Here is a 17738-nt window from a genome sequence, read left to right on the forward strand (position 1 = left end):
TTTGCACACTGCAATTTTAGCTGATACGATTTACCGGTAGATACCATATCTAAGGATCACACCAGGAACACCAATATTTCAACAGGGGCAAAAATGACTTTATTTAAGGATCAAGGATCCCAAAAACCATACCCTATTCCACAGCACATACCTAGATAGCCCATATAGTTATGAGTACCCCCGCATTCCCCCACAGGGAAAGGGTTAACTTATATCAACACACAACTCATTATGTAGTGCACAGTGCTTATACTGAATTTGACGACATCGGTGCTTTCCGGATGCTGTCTTTGCCGTGCAGTTCAACTGAATGCGTTGAGGTTAGTGAAGCCAAGCTTTCCTTTACTTTCCTTTCTTCTTTGAACACTTTAAGATAGGCCCACTTTTAGATTCGAAAGTATAAATTAACAAAGAGCTTAAGAAAAAAATTGCTGTATGTAACAGGAAGAGATGAAGCGTAAGGCCACTTTTGCTTCAGTAGAGAAGAATTGTCAATCAATTGTTCCAGGAGTTCACCATCAGACTTTATAGAGCTACTGCGGAAACTTGCTAGGTTGAAAAAAGGGGGGATTGAAACTTCAAGAAAATAAAAGGAACAAAAAGGGGAAAGGTCAACTTGGGAAAGGCCACCTCTGTTTCATGACAGAGTCATTAAATTGGGACAAGTCATTACTGCTGCCTGGTTCTGAACACCCGGTATCATTTCGCGTAAAATCGTGATGATGCACTCTAACCTTTCTCTTTTACAACTATCCTTATCCTGGGTGGATCGCAAACTAGCACTATGATCGTGGTAGCGCTGCAAACTATCCCTGGTCTTTCGCCCAACATATCCAGCTGTGTATGCTACTATGCTTTCTTCCACTGGGGTGAGGGATGGTTTACTGTATTTGGTGTTTCGCCGACATATGTTTCACGCAATTGCACAGCGCTAGCCACAGTTTCGGATCGATGTCGGGAGATGTCCGCAAAAATCAGGCTAACAAGCTTCTGTAGTGAATGTTTATCGGCGGGATTTAAGCCCGTTCTGCTGAGCTCAGTCCATTTTGTAGAAAGTTCTTTGGATTGTCGAAACTGGTGTAGATGCTGAGCAACATACTGATGCCGAGTTGACGTACTTAACAGTTGATCCCTGGCAAAAGTAATCATCTACAAGCTTTTGGCTACGTATGTACGAAAGCCGATGATTCCATTGGCATCGTTTGTGCCCGTTTTCAGTTCGGCAACAAGGACCTCTGCTTGTTGCGTACAGTCAGCAAATTTTGCTCTCCTCGATTTTACAATTTCGTTTGGTGTAGAAGTTTTTTCTTGAAGACAATTTACACTAGCGGGTAAACATTCACGATCAAAATACTCGTCAAATCCGAGGGGTGCAAGAATCCTCCTGGTTTTCGTTTGATAGTCGGACAGTTCCTGCGTTTTTTTGGCTTTTCCTTTTGCACCACTGCAGCTTAGTTCATGTCTTTTTAGCCAGCCCATAGTGTGGTAAACCTTTTTACAAGTGCTACATTTAAATGAGCTTTCATCTTCGTCTTCATCATCGGATCCGTTTGCTTCGTCGTCTTCTGGTTTCTATGCACTTTCTTCTTCTTCTTCAGCTGCCAACAAACTTTCAACCGTGACCATCCCTTCAATTTCAGATCTGTCCCACCCTTCAAACACCTCACAAATTTCCAGTTCACTTTACGTCCGGCTCTTTTTTTTACTATTGTAACACTGACCTTGGTCGAAATTGTTTTCTTTATGTTTGCTGATCTAGTTAGTGACGTCATAAATTTCCACCAGGTTGCGACGGTCGCGTCAGCAAGTTTCCAATCCAACCTCTTCTACTATTCATGCTTTTTAATCCTTTCCGATAAAGAAAGTACTTACCGATCAGAATAAGGGGGTTTAGGGTTGAACAAGAAGACCAATTATTAAGTACGCCGTAAATAATTTCATTTTTGGGAAGGCAAACAGACACGATACGATTAATGAGTGACTGTTTGGTCAATGTTTTAGCAGAAGGGACAATGAGGGTGCTCGACATTTTCATTTTGTACAAAATGTAATAAATAGTCATGTATTGAAATATTTAAAGTTTTATTTCTTAGGTCACTAGAGAGGGTAAAGAATATTCTTTCTATCGTTCGTGGATATCAAATCCACATTTTATAAGTCATTTCTGGATGAGAGAAGTTTTGATGATCAATTTAAGATTCGTTAATTGTTTTGCACGTAAGTTTATCAATGGCAATTAAATTAACTGTGTCGGCTAACTGTTCCCGTGTTAGGTGTTTTTCCAGACAGTCAATATGGCCGGAGGGAGACCGTAATACTGTAAAAAAATGCGTTTTACATTAAATTTTCGGAAGAACTCGTTAAATGACAGAAATCGAGTATTACTCTCGCCGAGACGGCAGGAAAGTTTATAGATACCAGCTTGAAATACGCGGAGGCGATTATTCCAAACCATTTGGTCGACTACGTCTTTCTTTGTTGTAGGTATAGTGTGTACAATATTATTTCATTCTTGCCAGTGCGAAATTATGTCCTTGTAGAAAATGGATGGCTTTGCACTTAAGGTCAAATATTTCACGTCGTAATTACATTGAAAAAGAAGTGTTCCGCCGGCACCGGATCGAAAGCGTAGTGGGATTAATTTCCATGCTTGATCGCCTTCAGAGCAAAGACGCTTCACCCAACATATATTTAATGCTTTATCAAATAGGGTGAAATCAATCGTGTTTAGCACCCCTTTTTCTTTACTTTTAATCAAAGTAGATTTTTTAACCTTTGGATTTTAAAAGCTCAACTAGTCCAGGATATCAGACACCAGTTAAACTAAGCATTGCCAAGATCTGACCAAACAATCACAAATATGCCGTGAGGCAGAATGCCAAATCCACTGAGTACTCTTGTGAAAGCTGCGAGACTAAATGGATGGACTGTGATCTTTATCAATAGCATTCGTGCATTCAGTATAATTGATATACTAAACTTAGCCCCGTAGATGTAATAAAATAATTTGGAATAAATTTTTAGCATTGTAGTTACACATTTAATACCACTGATCTTTCAGAGGCAAAGTATTAGGTGAGGGTGATACCTGGAACCTTCAAGAAGCTGCTGCATCTGTCACATTTTTTCGAGGAGCCATAACAAAACCCTTCCTGATTACTTGTTCGTTATGGAATCCCAGGATCCTCTATCCACCTCTTGGCAGTAATGAGGTCTTGGTAAGCAACGTGATTGAACTGTCACATGACGGTCCACCTGACCTGGAGTTCAGTGGAGATCCCCAAGGAAGCGTTACTGTTGCCTTGTTGCACAGTGCCTCTAATTTCATGGGGTATGAAGTTGTTATCAAGCAGTTGGCTGACCCGGAAAACAATGAGTGGATAGATTTGGTGACCAACACCTTTTGGCATACATCAGGTATTGCATTAGAACAAGTGATAGGTTAATTGGTATGGTCAAAAAACTAAAAGTGAGAAACACCTTGGACAGCATAATACACATTTGAACTGACACCTTAAATGAAGTGGTTAACAATTTTTATTTGAATGCTCTCAATAATCTTTCATTTATTTCAATAGTTATGCCCTAGAAATTCATCCATAGACTTAAGAGTGAAGCGACGGTTAGTTACACAGATTGATAGCTTAGTTGCTAGAACCCTGCACAGGTATCGCAAGGTCACGTGTTCGAATCTTTTTCAAACCATTTTTTTTTTTTTTTTTCGTTTTTTTGCTCAATCTTTTATCTCAGTTGAAATAAATGATCTTTCATATGGTCACTTCCCATGATTATACGTAGTAAATTTGACCATTTAAAAGTAGCGGCATGAATCGCGGGCGCGTTCGCCCTATGACGACAATGGCGACGTCGCGCAACCTGGCGGCCATAATCCAGCTAATAGGTCGACTGAGGTATGCAGCCTTGGTTTTCAGAGTACAACCTTATAATAATAATAGTAATACAGTAAACACCCGCGTGTAAGAACCTAGAATTTTTGGGTTCAGGCTGAATGGGTTCTTATATTTTGGGGTAGTTTTTCCGAACTCAGGCTGATTAGGTTCTTAGTAGGTTCTTATTTGTAGGAGTTGTCATAGTGATACCATTCAGAGAGCTACTGTAGTACTAGTATGTCATAATGGTTGAACATTTGTATTTTAAACCGCAAAAATGCCAAGCCTTATTTTTTAAACAATAATAAATTCAGTATCATAGGCTACCATATTTACAGTTGTATTTGATAATAATGTAAATTGTTAACAGCAATATAAATATCTAAATAAAAACAGCAGTATAATTTTATACAGTATTCTATACTCTGTATTAAAAAGATTTTCAATTAAACAAATAATTTTCATGGTGTTTCTCAGAAATTTCACAATTTCTATCAATTAAAATCCAGTATTTTGGCTACAAAATAAGAGTGTTTTTTTGTATAAGAACCTATTGTTCTTTGCCAGCCTAAATAGGTTCTTATATATTTGGGTATTAAAATGCCCAATTTCAGCCTGTAGGTTCTTAAATCACTAGGTTCTTATACGCGGGTGTTTACTGTAATAATAATACTAATAGTTCAGTTGGCACCTGTCAAAACAAGGTATCCGCCGGCCAGTATCACGTGACCATATCGCGGGCTCAGGTTTAGAGCTCATCGACTTCGTGTGTTTTTTATGTTGACTACTGTTCAGGTACTGGTTTTCGATTGGATCGCAGGCTCATGCCAGGTTAACTTATTGTAATCAGTAGCCCGGCTTTTAGGCTTGGCTAAATCTGTGTGTTAGATTCAATCTCTCTTCGAACTTTGCGCATACATTGACAATATGGCAAATGGCATGTATAGTATCGCTTAAGTGACAGAAACCGAAATTCTTTTCATTTCCTGGACCAAGGCTCTCAAATGCTCGCTCTAAAACACCCCACGAAGGCCAGGAGATCTTACATCTACTAATATAGTTTTGAAATACAGTTACAATATAGTTATGTGATATAAAGGTAATAATAATTATGATACACTTGTGTTGCAGCTAAATCTACTGTTCCCAACTGGCTTTTCCCATTTGCTGAAGCTGCATGCTCATTAACACGTTATTCCTCCTTTGCCGCAATCTGGCGCCTCAAATCTTTCATTTTTCGGAAGTCCAAGCCTGTCACTCCTGAATTTACTTGTAAAGTGCCAGACTATCCAGATGTCAGTGTTTCAATCCCTTGGAATTCTGTGCCTGCCAAAGACGACTACTGTTTGACATTAAAGGTACAGATATTTGTGGCTGCAGTGTATAGCTACATATTTTTGGCTACAGTGATGAGTGTCTAAATTTAGTAGATACCGAACGAATAAAAGAGTGTCTGTGCATTCAGACACACACTTCAACTCCGATCGATAATTGTGAGGGATTTTTTCTTTTAATCTGCCATACTAGAGAACAATATCCTTACTGGGACATCCAAAACTGAGAAAAATTCAAGCTTAGCTGAATGAAGTCGCTCTGTTGGGATACTCCAGTGAGTAGTTTGGTAGTCTCTTGCGTGCGTCTATAAGTTCAGTGGTTACCCAAATCGCTAGTTTATTATGTTTTTTCAAATGAAGCCCCCTTTCCTAACTATCACTGAAAGAAGCTTAAGGGTAGCATGAAGTAAGTAGAACTAAGTGGGAAATTTGTCAATATCTGTCGTTATTAGATTATCACCATATTAATGAATTTCTAGTCTTTTAACAAGTTTGACGAATCTCGGTTACCAGCCATTACATTGTGAATGACTTAAAGCAGCACACGTGGGGAGTTTTGTCCCAATGCCATTCCAGAAATTACAAAAATCCATTCCATGTCACAGTTTACTATGCTATGTAGAGTTTGATCCAAAGGATTGAATTAAAAGAGCTTGTATATCGTCAACACGAGCGACTGAATTAAGACTGCAGCAAAATCTACGGGAAGATCCAAAACCGTAACAGTCAATTAAACTGCAGTCAAACAAGCATTCAACATGAATGTTTAATGGTTTCTTTTGGCTTCTTGACTCAAGGTTCAAGAACTTACAAGTATTGGCCCTGACGGAGAGGGAATGTTAGTTGGTCCAGTCCTTCACATATCATCTTCTCACAATGTTGAACTTTTGGAACCAGCAAGAATCACGATCCCTCTTACGTTCTTTCAAGGCAGGGGGGATTTGGCAAACACAGTTTCTGATCAGTGGAGGATATTGCACTATTCAAAAGAAAAATTACAAGAATGGACTGAAAGTACGGATCAGTTAGTGATGCCGCCAGTTCTTGCAAATGGAATAGTGACATTCCAAGTCAAACATTTCTGTCGGTAAGTAAAGGGCTGTTTCTTTCCGCTGTAACTTGTCTTAGACTACAACCCGGGGAGGGAGGAGGAAGGGACTCCCAGAAAAAAATTGTGTGGGGGTGTGCGGCCCGCTTCCCAAAACCCTTAACATACTTGAGACCAAAATCTGCGATTTTCACTACCCGGCCTCACCAAAACTTGGATACACTGTTTAAGACCTGACCCTTTAAAAAATACCCTGTTTCAGACATGCCTTACAATTAGTTCCCAAGCTTAACCTATGTTAAAGGCAATGTTTACATGTGTTATTAGGAAGACTGCAGTGAAAAAACCTCACTCTATTTGAGACCAAAATGGCGAAAATTGATACGATATTTCTGACCAAAATTAAACGGCTAAAAAACCATATCGTTTGGGACTGCACATACCTATATAGTCAATATAAGGGAGTACCCCCCCCCCCCAGATTATTAGTAATTGAAATTATCTTGAAATATACGTTTTATTAGCGTCTTTTCCTGTGCATGAACCTGTTTATACATACCTACATAAAAGCGCTATGTTAAAAGAGTAAAATAACAATTTGTTACTAGGGTGAAAGAACACCAAATAAGCGACCCCACATGTGCAACATCCATCATTTTACCCACTTTTTTCTCATCAGTGGAGTGGGGACCCCATTTTAGAGATTCCATACATCAACACGCACAATGCCACAAAGGGTGCTAGTTATACTACTGACAAATAATTTATTTTAAAGAATAGACGTGCACATTACACACTCGAGTCGAGCCGACCCAGGTCGATCTATTGGACATGGCTGGAGGTGAAACTTTCGCAAGAATGTTTTTCTGGTACAGCCGTCTAATCATAGAGCGCAAATAAGATAATAATTATCTTGCTAAAACTTAATGAGGGTTTTTTTGCCAGTTTTGTTGGTAGTTGGGTAGGTATTCTACAAGGCATATGATTGTCTACATTCTTCTCAGGATTTGGTTTTGGTTGTTAACGAAGCCCATTGATGGCCTAAGGCAACTTGCTTCTGACCTATACAAAGAAGCCATGGGACAACAAGCAGGATTTTTAGCTTGCTTGTGCGATGTGGGAGATGTAACACCTACCAACTATCTGCTGACTCTGAGCTGTTTCCCAATTCACCTGAGAGATCAAGTGAATAGGCGTATATCGTCAACGTACCTTGTGAAATTTCAAGGAGAGGGATCCTCAGAGGAGCCGCTTTGTACCAAAGATCAGGCATTCGTATCTTTTTCTGACGCATTAACGCTTCAGCAAAGTGGAAACACAGAAGACCTCTACCTTCGGTAAGTGTCTGTTATTACCTTAGTTTTTTTTTTCATTTTTAAAAGTTGGTATGGTAAAGTACTTTTCGAAATATGTTCTATCCTTGCGTCCGTCCATCAGTTGGCCTTACCCTACCATGCACCGAGCTTCTTAGCCGGCGACTCCTATTGCAGCCAACATGAGCGAGAGATGATCATAGCGGAGCTCCGGCGGCCCGAAGGGCCGCCAAGCGGAGCCCCATACCCATATAGGGAAGCAAAGGAAACCCATGAATTGATTTTCTCATGGTTATAATGACTAGCGGTATTGCTCGTGGGCGCGTACGCACGACGGCGACGACGACGGAGTCGCGCAAGATGGCGGCCATACTCCAGCTAATAGGTTGACAGAGACATGCACCCTCGGTTTGTAGCGGGAGAATGCCATTTTTCTTGGCGGGATTTTGAAAGAGAAACGATAGCGGAGGTTGATCTAATATTTTTAAGACAGGGTTGCACTGAAGCAAAAAACAGAAAGCAAGAATTAACAGGCAAAGAAGTAGCGAAGAAGATCGCGAAAAAGACTGAGCGGGCCAGCGCTGGGGAAGGAGGCGAAACAGTACTGAACAACGCCGTGAATTATAGCTAGTCAAGGGCTAGAGAAAGGAGGTGAAATAATACCGAACAATGCCGTGAACCAAAGCTAACGAGGGCTATAGAAAGGAGGCGAAAGTACCCGACAAATCAGAAGACTGCAGAACTCCTCATGGCCAAGTTCAAAATTCGCGCGAACGTGATGCTGTGCAGCCGTGCAAGAAAATTCAAAAGTCACATGATTTGGTCAGGTGATGAACAAGAGAAATCAAACGTACCCGAGAGTTTTAGAGAAATTACAAAACAGTAAACGTAGCGGAAAGAAGTGGTTGATTCGCTGATCTATCGAAAATATAACTTCAGTTCAGTCTTCACAACTTTTGCTGCAAGTGTCTGCCTGGAAGATTTACACTGGCCGAACTGAATTGCCAACTTGCGGTAAGTGACTTTTGTTGTTGCGTTTGCTCTGAAAATTATTAAGTTGCCTCGGCGATATAAGCTTAGCTAAGCTTATTTTCAATTGGAATCCATTGAAAGTCTTCCTTATTTGAAGCCATGCTGTAAGAGATTTTAAAAATTGCATCGTTTTAATTTCGCTCGTCTCTAAACAATAACACGTGGGTCGCTTTGGAGGTTGCTGTAAGTTGTAAACAAATAAAGTTTTCTGTCGATTTTCGTCGTCAACTTAAGCTTATAACCTCACGTCTAAAAATAAGCTTAACCAAAACCGTACTTGTAAACACGGCCGGGCGAGTTTTGAAGTTTACTCTGAGTTAGTTAGCACTGCCACTTCGTAGACTGCTAAAATTTCTTCTTCTGTTTTGAAAACCAAGAAAGGTCTACAAACCATTTTAAGCCGAAGCGAACAGGATTTGCTAAATTTACTTTTGTTCCTATGTGAATATTTGCATATTGTGATTACAAAGTATGGAGATTTCCTTGTTTTGTTAGTTCAATTTATTCGGTTTGGCGAAATGCTTTTATGAATTCCGAGGTTGATTTGGTTGAAGACTGGTAAAGCTACTGCCAATAAAATGACTGCAAAGCTAAATTAAACCGTCGGCAAAAATACAGACTCTCAGTAATATTCAATCAAATTTAAGCGTGAATAATTTTTAAACTTTAACACTGCAAGCTTAAACGAATTTTCTTTATCCTCTCTTTTATTCGGTCACCTTTCATTGAGAAGGGATTGCTGTTGATACTCGAGCTCAGATGTAGTGATATGCATCTTGTGTTTATAATGTAGATTTCCTCGTTTTATTTTGTTGTCTGTCCAATTAGTTCGGTTTGGTGAAATGCTTATACAGTGTATAGTCCAAAATGTCGAGTAGACGATTATGCATGGCAATCCTGTCGGCAAATTAAGCTCTGCTTTGATTTTGATTGGCTATTTCATTTTATTTATGCCATTGCTTTTGGTTGGGGGTACATGGACCCTATTTTCTTAATAAGAGGTTATTCCCCAATACGGTATTTACACTTAATATGGAAATGTTCCTAAAAAGTGAGATTGTACTAATTAACTCGGTAAATTGAACAGTGTAATAGAAGTTCTTGCCCTGACCACTTCTCAGTAATAAGAATAACTTTTACATACATATATATACACAATTTAGTTGGAGAGAGCACTCTCCTATCTCCACTCTCTCTCTCTCTCTCTCTCTCTCTCTCTCTCTCTTTCTCTCTCTCTCTCTCTGCTCTCTTCTTCACACTAATTTTTTATTAACTAACTTGTTAAATGAATATCATTGACTGTTTTCTTTGTTGTGCATGCATACTTTTTTGCTCGTCGAAGAAAGTTTCAGTTTCTTCCTGGCTGTACAGTGTCCTTTGTCCTGTCCAGTACCAATTCGTTTGTGATATAACTTTGTGAATTCTCTATTCTCCTTAAATTTTATCTCATCAGGTTGATAGAATGCACTCTCAGAGTGTTCCATCATTGTCTTCAGTCGCTACAATTTTCCGGGAAAAAGCAATAGTTTTCTTAATTTCCTTTTACTTTGTGTTAGGACTTTTTAGCATGCCTGTAACTGGCCCATGGGCATTACCGGAGAATAATTTTCAAGTAAAGAATTACATTTGTTTTAGTGTTGAGTGTTTTAAATTGTTATGAATTAGGCATTTATTTTTATTTTTATTTTTTAAATTTTTTATTTTAGTCGCATGCAATGTTTTATGATTTTACCGAGGTATACCATGTAAATGTAAATAATGCACTGGAATTGGCCAATCAAAGTGTGCATTATATCGGCTTTAAACACAAACCATGTATAATAGATGACTTGTATGTAAATGATATTTTTATTACAGAGAACTGGACAGGGCAAGAACTTCTCGTTCTTTTGTGAATTTATATATTAATTCCTCTCAGTGCTGTCAAAGATGTCTCAGGAACCTTCATTTCTGATAATCTATTATTTTCCACCATACCTACAGCACAGAAGCTCACCAAATCCTAACTGATAACTAACATGTGTGTATCTCTAGCCTTTGCTGTCTGCTACATGTATATTCTGTTATCCTGCCTTAACTGTTAGAAACAATTTTGACAGAGCTGTTTCAACAGTTTCACTTAAATTGATTTCCAGTAACAGTGCTACATGTAGCAGTGTTATTGAGTATGAACTTTATGGAGGATTTTAAATTTTTATTTTTTTATGATTACAGACGACAACAAAATATAGATGTGTATACATAACCTGATGTTGGTGTTGGTTACAAACCGTAGTAATAGTCATCCTATTACAGGTAAGGGGGAAAAGTTCAGAAAGTTTAGAACATTTCTTCTCCCAGTACACCTTCTGTCTATAGGTGCAATAATTGAGAGGTTATATATATATACGAGGAGTATTGTAAAGTTACTGTATAAACTTAGTATGAAAATCTGACATTTGAATGCCTCCTTTGCTAAAATTAGTCACGATTTAATTGTTATCTCTCCCTGTGAATTCATAGAGATTCCAGAGGCAAATTATCACGTAATGTGGAAGTCCTGTCTTCAAGTGAGGGAAAATGACACAAAAGAGTTACAGTGAAAGTAAAAAGAATAGATCGTTTTCACGTGACGTCATCGCTTTCTAAAATCCAAAACTAAAGAACCACCAAAGTTTTTATCCTCGTTAGGCATAAGAGGCGGTATATTTATATCTGTTCACAATTTTACAGTTCAATAACGTGCTTTGTTTGGAATCCAGAGCATTTTGAATGTCAGGGTTATGGAGGTGCGTGACATAAGACTAAGATCGAGTTCGTCAAAAAATATAAACTTATCTCATGATTTTGAGCTTTTTTAGAAATTTGAGCATTATGAAAAGTGCTTATGTAAATGCTTCTTTGATCAGTACTGATAATCAGTCGCCTAGATAGCCAAAGAAAGTTCCAGATGTTTACTCTATTTTCCGGCTGCTATATTGGTGTACCACGGAGGTACACCAACATGGCGTTTTCATACTGGGCTCTGTAAATATCTGCGAAACATTTCGACGAATATCTGAAGTTTGGGGGAACGTACAGGCCTAAAACTTGGAGAAGTGTCTTATTTAGTTACCTTCTATAACATCATAATTTCATAGCTTTTTCCAAAGGATGGTTTTCGATTTATTTTTTTTATTGCGTGACAGTGAAAATGATCTATTGTGAATGTTTATATGGTGTACATTATACATCATGTAAAGGTATTTGGTGAGTGGCAAAGGCATAACATTTCATGTATTGCTTTTTCAGGACAAATTATATAACAGTGATGTTTTAAAAGGTGTGATCAGAAAAATAATGAGTACATTGTCCAGGCATCACCAGTTTATGGACGGCATATGTAGACAGTAAGAGATTAACTGTAAGCACCACGTAAGTTAGTTTTATGCTTATGACTTCTTGTTCTTGGATTTTGTGTCATTTCATCACAAGAATAGGTAATGAAAGATGCAATAGTTGCTGCAATATATTTTTGAAGGAAAACTTATAAGTCTGCCTATGCTGGATAACAGCCAGGTGTAAACTGAATGTGAAGCAAACACTCTGTTAAAGATGGAGCAACCCTAAAACCCAGAAACCGGAATCCAGAATCTGGAACCAAAAACCGGAATCCAGAAACCGGAAACCGGAATCCGCAAATCAAAGAAAATAAGTTCTTCAAATACACAAAAATTGTTTTGCTTAGTTTTTCGACAGTAAAAAATAAGCTGCCAAGTAAAAAGGACCTCAAACTTAACCTTTTTTGAAACAAAAATCCCCCGTCTGTTGAAATCGTGCAACCGTTATTTCTAGTGAGGGCTATGATCATGAGAATCTCAGTAAAGTGCGTCTTAATTTTATTCCAAGCACCTCGAGAGCGTCTAAAATAAGCTTGCTAGTAATTGCCATTTTGTTCAATAAGTGATCTTCAATTTACCGGAAGTATAAATTTATCCTTTATGTCTAGTAGATACTGAACAAGATAGAAAATTTCATAGAGAACAGGATATCCGTCAGTGGCAGCCCCCTGTACATTGACGGTCAGGCCCCCCACTTTCGAAGTCCAAAGGCTAACCAGTCTGGTCTAAATATGAAATTTGATTTTTCCAACAGATACGAGACCAATTCCAGATTAACACAATTTTCACACTGATACTGTGACAAATCAGCATTTCATATTCGTGGCGGCCATCATATTAAAACAATTTGTAGAAATGTTGCGCACTTACTTCCATCTGCTTCTCACTTGCCAACAGATCAGACCACATGTTGTTAAAAGATGCTAAAAGACTGCCAGAAACTCACTGCAATAGCCTATAATAGCTTGTTGTTAATGTGCTGCTCACCAGTCTTCTCAGAGCAATTTGATCTAGACAAGAACCGGGCTCTCACCAGGGCCAGCTTGAACAAAAGATGGGTAACTTAGCCTATGAGCAGGCTCTCGTGGTTGGGCTGGGGGCGTGAGTGGCAAAGCCACATGAAGGCTCTTGGTGACATGCCAATGCAGAAAAACACTAGACACCTATTTTAAGCCTGCTCAGACACTAGAGACAGATACTAGAGCCTGCTCGCAGGCTATGAGTAACTCTATCCACCCAAAAAATCAGTAACCCTGACTGGATAGTGATGTACCCAATGGATAGCTTTATGCAACTTTTGAACAACCGGGCCAGATATATAGCTAAGGGTTGTTCAGAACTAGTCAATCATTTTTTAGCAATTACAGTCTGTGGCTGAAGTAAAGCCAAGAAAATAACTAACAAGAAAATAATTTTTGCTCATATTTATTAATTAGACATTGCTGAAGTAAATTATTTCTATCATCATTCATAATATCTGGATTCCAGATTCTGGTTTTCGGTTCCGGATTCCAGATTCTGGATTCCAGATTCTGGATTCCGAATTTCGGTTTCCAAATTCAGTGTTTTAGGGTTGCCCCAGATGATGTATGTGCATATGTTAATCTTGAATAATCTGAAATTTCAGAGAGTTTAAAAATGTCATATCATATCTGTGATGGTTCTGAGGTGGAGGGCTGTTACATGTAGATGTAAATGTCTCATGCACGATTTTTCATGTGTTATGATTCAGGTGAAAATAGTTTCTGTATCTGTTGATGTGCAACAACCTACACCAATATTTCAGCCTAATAATGTACAGTGTATATTAATTAACCAAATTATGCTGTTTTTAGTTGACCAGTGCTACTGCATAGTAATGTGATGTTGAAGTGCACAAATTTACAAACATGCCCAGTGTCAACTTGTCAAATATATGAACTGGCCAGACAGTGTAGATTACAAAATTCTCTGAAAGGTAAGATGTTTCTTAAACATTATTTTGTAATTGTTTTCCTCAAGAAAAGATTCATACCTCACATGGAGGTTTTTTCTCTGTTAGAGCTCTTGATTCCTGATACTTTAATTTGGAATTTCTAAAGACTGGCCATGAATGGGTGTTGGGTGTGAATATCTTCTGGAACTGCACATTCATTCATTGAGTAAGCAAGAACATCAGTATTTATCCTGACAAACTCTGATTTTCTTCTGGAAGCTGAACTCATATACAGTTGTACAGTTATGTGTACATATACAAACAAACAGCCTGGATGACCCTGTGATTGGGACTGTGCACATTGTTGTAACTTGCAGTGTTCCAGTTTCTTGTTTGAAGCAAATTGCATTTGCTCTCGAAAGCAAGTTGCGAAGTTCATAACAGTTATGTAAGTTTGCTTTGTATCTCAGGGCAGAGCCTGCCACTGTGAAAGTTGGAGTACCAACCCCTAGCATTTGATTCACTACTAACACTCAGTAAACAAGTCACAATGAAGTACACTGTATATCAAAGAGAGGAATTACATGTCTGTTCCTGTCAGTCAATATATGAACAGTTTACAGATGGGCAGCCTGTATTAAAACATCAAAGATTTTCAAAGCAAGCATGGCCTGGTGAGATATTTCTGACAGATATATTAATTTGTGAAAAGTGCTATAAACAAATGCATCTGGGAACAAATTAATTTATCATGGATGCAGCTTCTGAGAGATCCCCAATATTAATGGAACATACACTGCTCATACATGTAAAAGAATTCAGTAATTCATTACTTATGATTGTAATGCTTTGTTTGGTTTCTCTGTATTTACAGACAACTTGATGGGATTATAAATTCTGCACCAAGTTCATTGAATAAACTGACTTGGAGGTTCAGTTCTGCAACCCATCCTTTGTGTAGTAATATCATAGCTGCAACATTGTGACAGATACACTGCATTACATTATTAAGAAACACATATTAACTAATTATTTTTAAGTGCCTGTTAAATTAATCAGTTTTTCTTAGAGATAATTTACTCATGGTTTATTTAAATAATTGGCTTTTTGGCTTTAAAATGATATTTATTGAGCTTTTAAATCAATTTTGTGATAATCTGCATTGGACATGGCATAAATTGATATTTTGCCAACACGAAATGGAGAACTGGGTCTTAAGCAAAGTTGCAGGATTAGCATTTTTGTAGAAAGAAAGGGTTGAGAAATTTGTGACATTCTACAGACAGCCTTGCCATTCGCAATGTCCAGTAAGGTTAATTTGTTCCATTCTGTTGTAGAAATAGTGTTCTCTAATTTATAAATTACTTCAATCTGTTGTTTAAATGATTGCCTTATAACCCCATGTCTGGCTTTGGTGCATGTAGGATATTGATGTATTTTTTATCCATTTTGCTGTAAATTATCGTAAGTGATGTGTCAATCAAAACATATCTTGGATATGCTGGGCTCTTCTGACAAATGTACCTATGCCTGATATCCTTGGAGTGCATTTGGTTGTGTAGTGCAGACAAAATACATGTACATAATATAATTTCCTCTTAGCTTACTGATAATTCTTGGTATAATTTAATCATAGCAAAATTAATTAATGGAACCCAATAACAGCTCTTGTAGTCCACAATGCCAGTCGAGAAAAAGAACAAATCACATTGAAATTGAGTAATAAAACTACTATTAGAAGCCTATGCAAGTATTCATGATCAGCAAAAAAAAAAAATATCGTAATTACCATTTATGCGAGGGTGATTTTGCTCATTGCAAACCCTTCCAGCAGGAGCAGACTCCATACAATAGTGAATATGGCTAAATGCATCTTTGGGGACAAGTTAGAAAACAAAACTTTCCAACTTTTCACATATGTATACTGTTTTGGTATTTTTGTGAGATTACATTTGGTAGAGATTCAGGGACTGAGTATATTGTAACCACTGTATTTCAATCAGTCCCCACAACAAAAAAATGTGTAAACTTCTTTTGTGTGGGAGTCCCCATGTTAACTAAGGAAGAATATAATGATTAATAACAATGCCTTGTCTTTCTCAATAAGGTAGGAAAGAACAAGAAATGCCACCAAAAAGCACAGAAGACAGTTGTGTTATGTGATCAAGATTTTTGGTGGCTTTCCAGAAATCCTTGAAATCATGGCTCTATATTTCATAATCGCACCATCTTTCACCTCGATCTGCTGATGTAATACTAGTTCCGGCTGAAACTATTAAATCATTCGCAATTTACCTCCTACATGTTGGATTATTTTCATTAGTAGCAACATTCCGAAAAATAACTGAGGAGCTCCGCTTTTAGGCTGGCCTAAATCTATATATTATCAAACTTTGGGCTTGAATTTTGGGTAGACAATAGTGCGGCGTCACTTTTCTTTTTATGGTCATTTCAATTGTCTGTGGCTTTGAGGCTCTTCTGTTATCATTACAAAGGTTTGAAAGAACCGACGTTTAGCTAATTTCCGAGCGCAAGATTCAAAACCGTCGTTAGTGACTATTTGATGACAAAATCAGCCTTTCTCGGGTTGGGCAAAGGATATAGTACTGCATCAATGACAGATTTAATACTCAGAAATGAGGAAATGAGGAAAACGGAGAAGGCGTGGCCAAGTAGTTAGGGCGCTAGATTTGTAATCTGGAAGTCCCGGGTTCAAATCCTACTCCCTGCCACTATGGATTTGCTTTCGGTGGTCCCGATTTGAGCCCTTCTTGTAAATATCCAACTGGTCAGCCTCCTACTAGTTAGGAATTTTGAAGAGCTTTCAGTTCCATTTATAATATCTATTTCTCAATTTATGGTGTCCTAGTACAGCAGTGCTAAATACCATGAAACCTAAGTATAGTGATTCGTTTATTTTATCAGGAGAGTATGATGCAGATCATAATCTCGTGAATTTATTCATTTATTAATGAATATAGCACTAGGGCAATCAGTCGCTAAATGCCTAACCAGCAATAAAGGCAAGGCTCTTTTATTCTTACTACAGTTAACTGAAGATGATTCTGTTCTAGCAAGTAAATTTTGTTGTTAGAGATGCATTGGAAAGCCTTGAAGTATATACCTTAACAGACGCTGATAAAGCGCGCGTGAAACGAGAAATATCTTACTTAGTTATGAAATTTACCAGTTGAAATACAGGTATCCAAAGTTTGAAACTTTTAGAGTGAAAATTGACGATTTTATAAGCCCTCAACTCAAAGTTGTGAACATTTTGCTCTCAAAATGAAATTCGCATCGCGCGGTCAAAATACCACTGACGTCTCTTTGGTTCCGGAAACAGTGCAAGACAATTAATTATAATAATAATAATAATAATAATAATAATTAATAATAATAATAATTAATAATAATAATAATAATGTGTCAAATGTATTTAGTACTGTTGTACTAATTCAGGACCCTGGAAATAAGCAAACAAATATTGCAAATACAACACAACTTATTAAGAATCCCAACTGGTGGGAGGCTGACCAGTTGGTTATTTACACAACGCGGTCAAGGCGTTGAACTCGGGACTATGGAGGATTTGAACCAGAGACTTCCAAATTTCAAATTCAGCGCCACCACTCGGCCACGCCTCCTCCCTTAAACAAGGACGATATTGCGTTGCTGGTTCCCTTAACCAACAAGTTTTCAAAAACTTGGTTCACACCGGGTATTAGAAATGCATCAGTTCCCGAAGGATCGGCTTGTGATGGGAGAATGAGTGCAATTTGTCTGGAAACAGAGACTTGATGTAAAGAGCCATCTATATTTTAAGCAATCATGCAAACATAAGACTTTC

At 38.0% G+C, this 17738-nt stretch overlaps 1 protein-coding gene and 1 long non-coding RNA gene across 4 annotated transcripts in view; both read left to right on the plus strand.

Annotated features, from left to right (window-relative positions):
* The window catches only part of LOC110043868 (uncharacterized), a 54911-nt gene that overhangs the window by 24714 nt on the left and 12459 nt on the right, over positions 1–17738 (plus strand). For 2 of the 3 annotated variants that reach the window (XM_089299044.1, XM_089299045.1), the window contains 4 exons: positions 3062–3417; positions 5022–5248; positions 6022–6311; positions 7277–7609. In XM_089299044.1, the coding sequence (XP_089155170.1) occupies positions 3062–3417; positions 5022–5248; positions 6022–6311; positions 7277–7609 (1206 nt within the window). Of the gene's footprint in view, positions 1–3061; positions 3418–5021; positions 5249–6021; positions 6312–7276; positions 7610–8074; positions 8600–10831; positions 10894–17738 lie in introns of those variants that run through there. The other variant, XR_016210157.1, reaches the window with a different exon arrangement.
* Positions 11438–15636, plus strand: LOC149105051 (uncharacterized). Its single transcript, XR_016210162.1, has 4 exons — positions 11438–13667; positions 13812–13933; positions 14362–14565; positions 14766–15636. It is a non-coding gene; the product is annotated as an uncharacterized LOC149105051 (long non-coding RNA).

This window comes from Orbicella faveolata, unplaced genomic scaffold (assembly GCF_042242905.1).
Source record: "Orbicella faveolata isolate gen_17 unplaced genomic scaffold, um_ofav_v1 contig_34, whole genome shotgun sequence".
Taxonomy (NCBI): Eukaryota; Metazoa; Cnidaria; class Anthozoa; order Scleractinia; family Merulinidae; genus Orbicella; species Orbicella faveolata.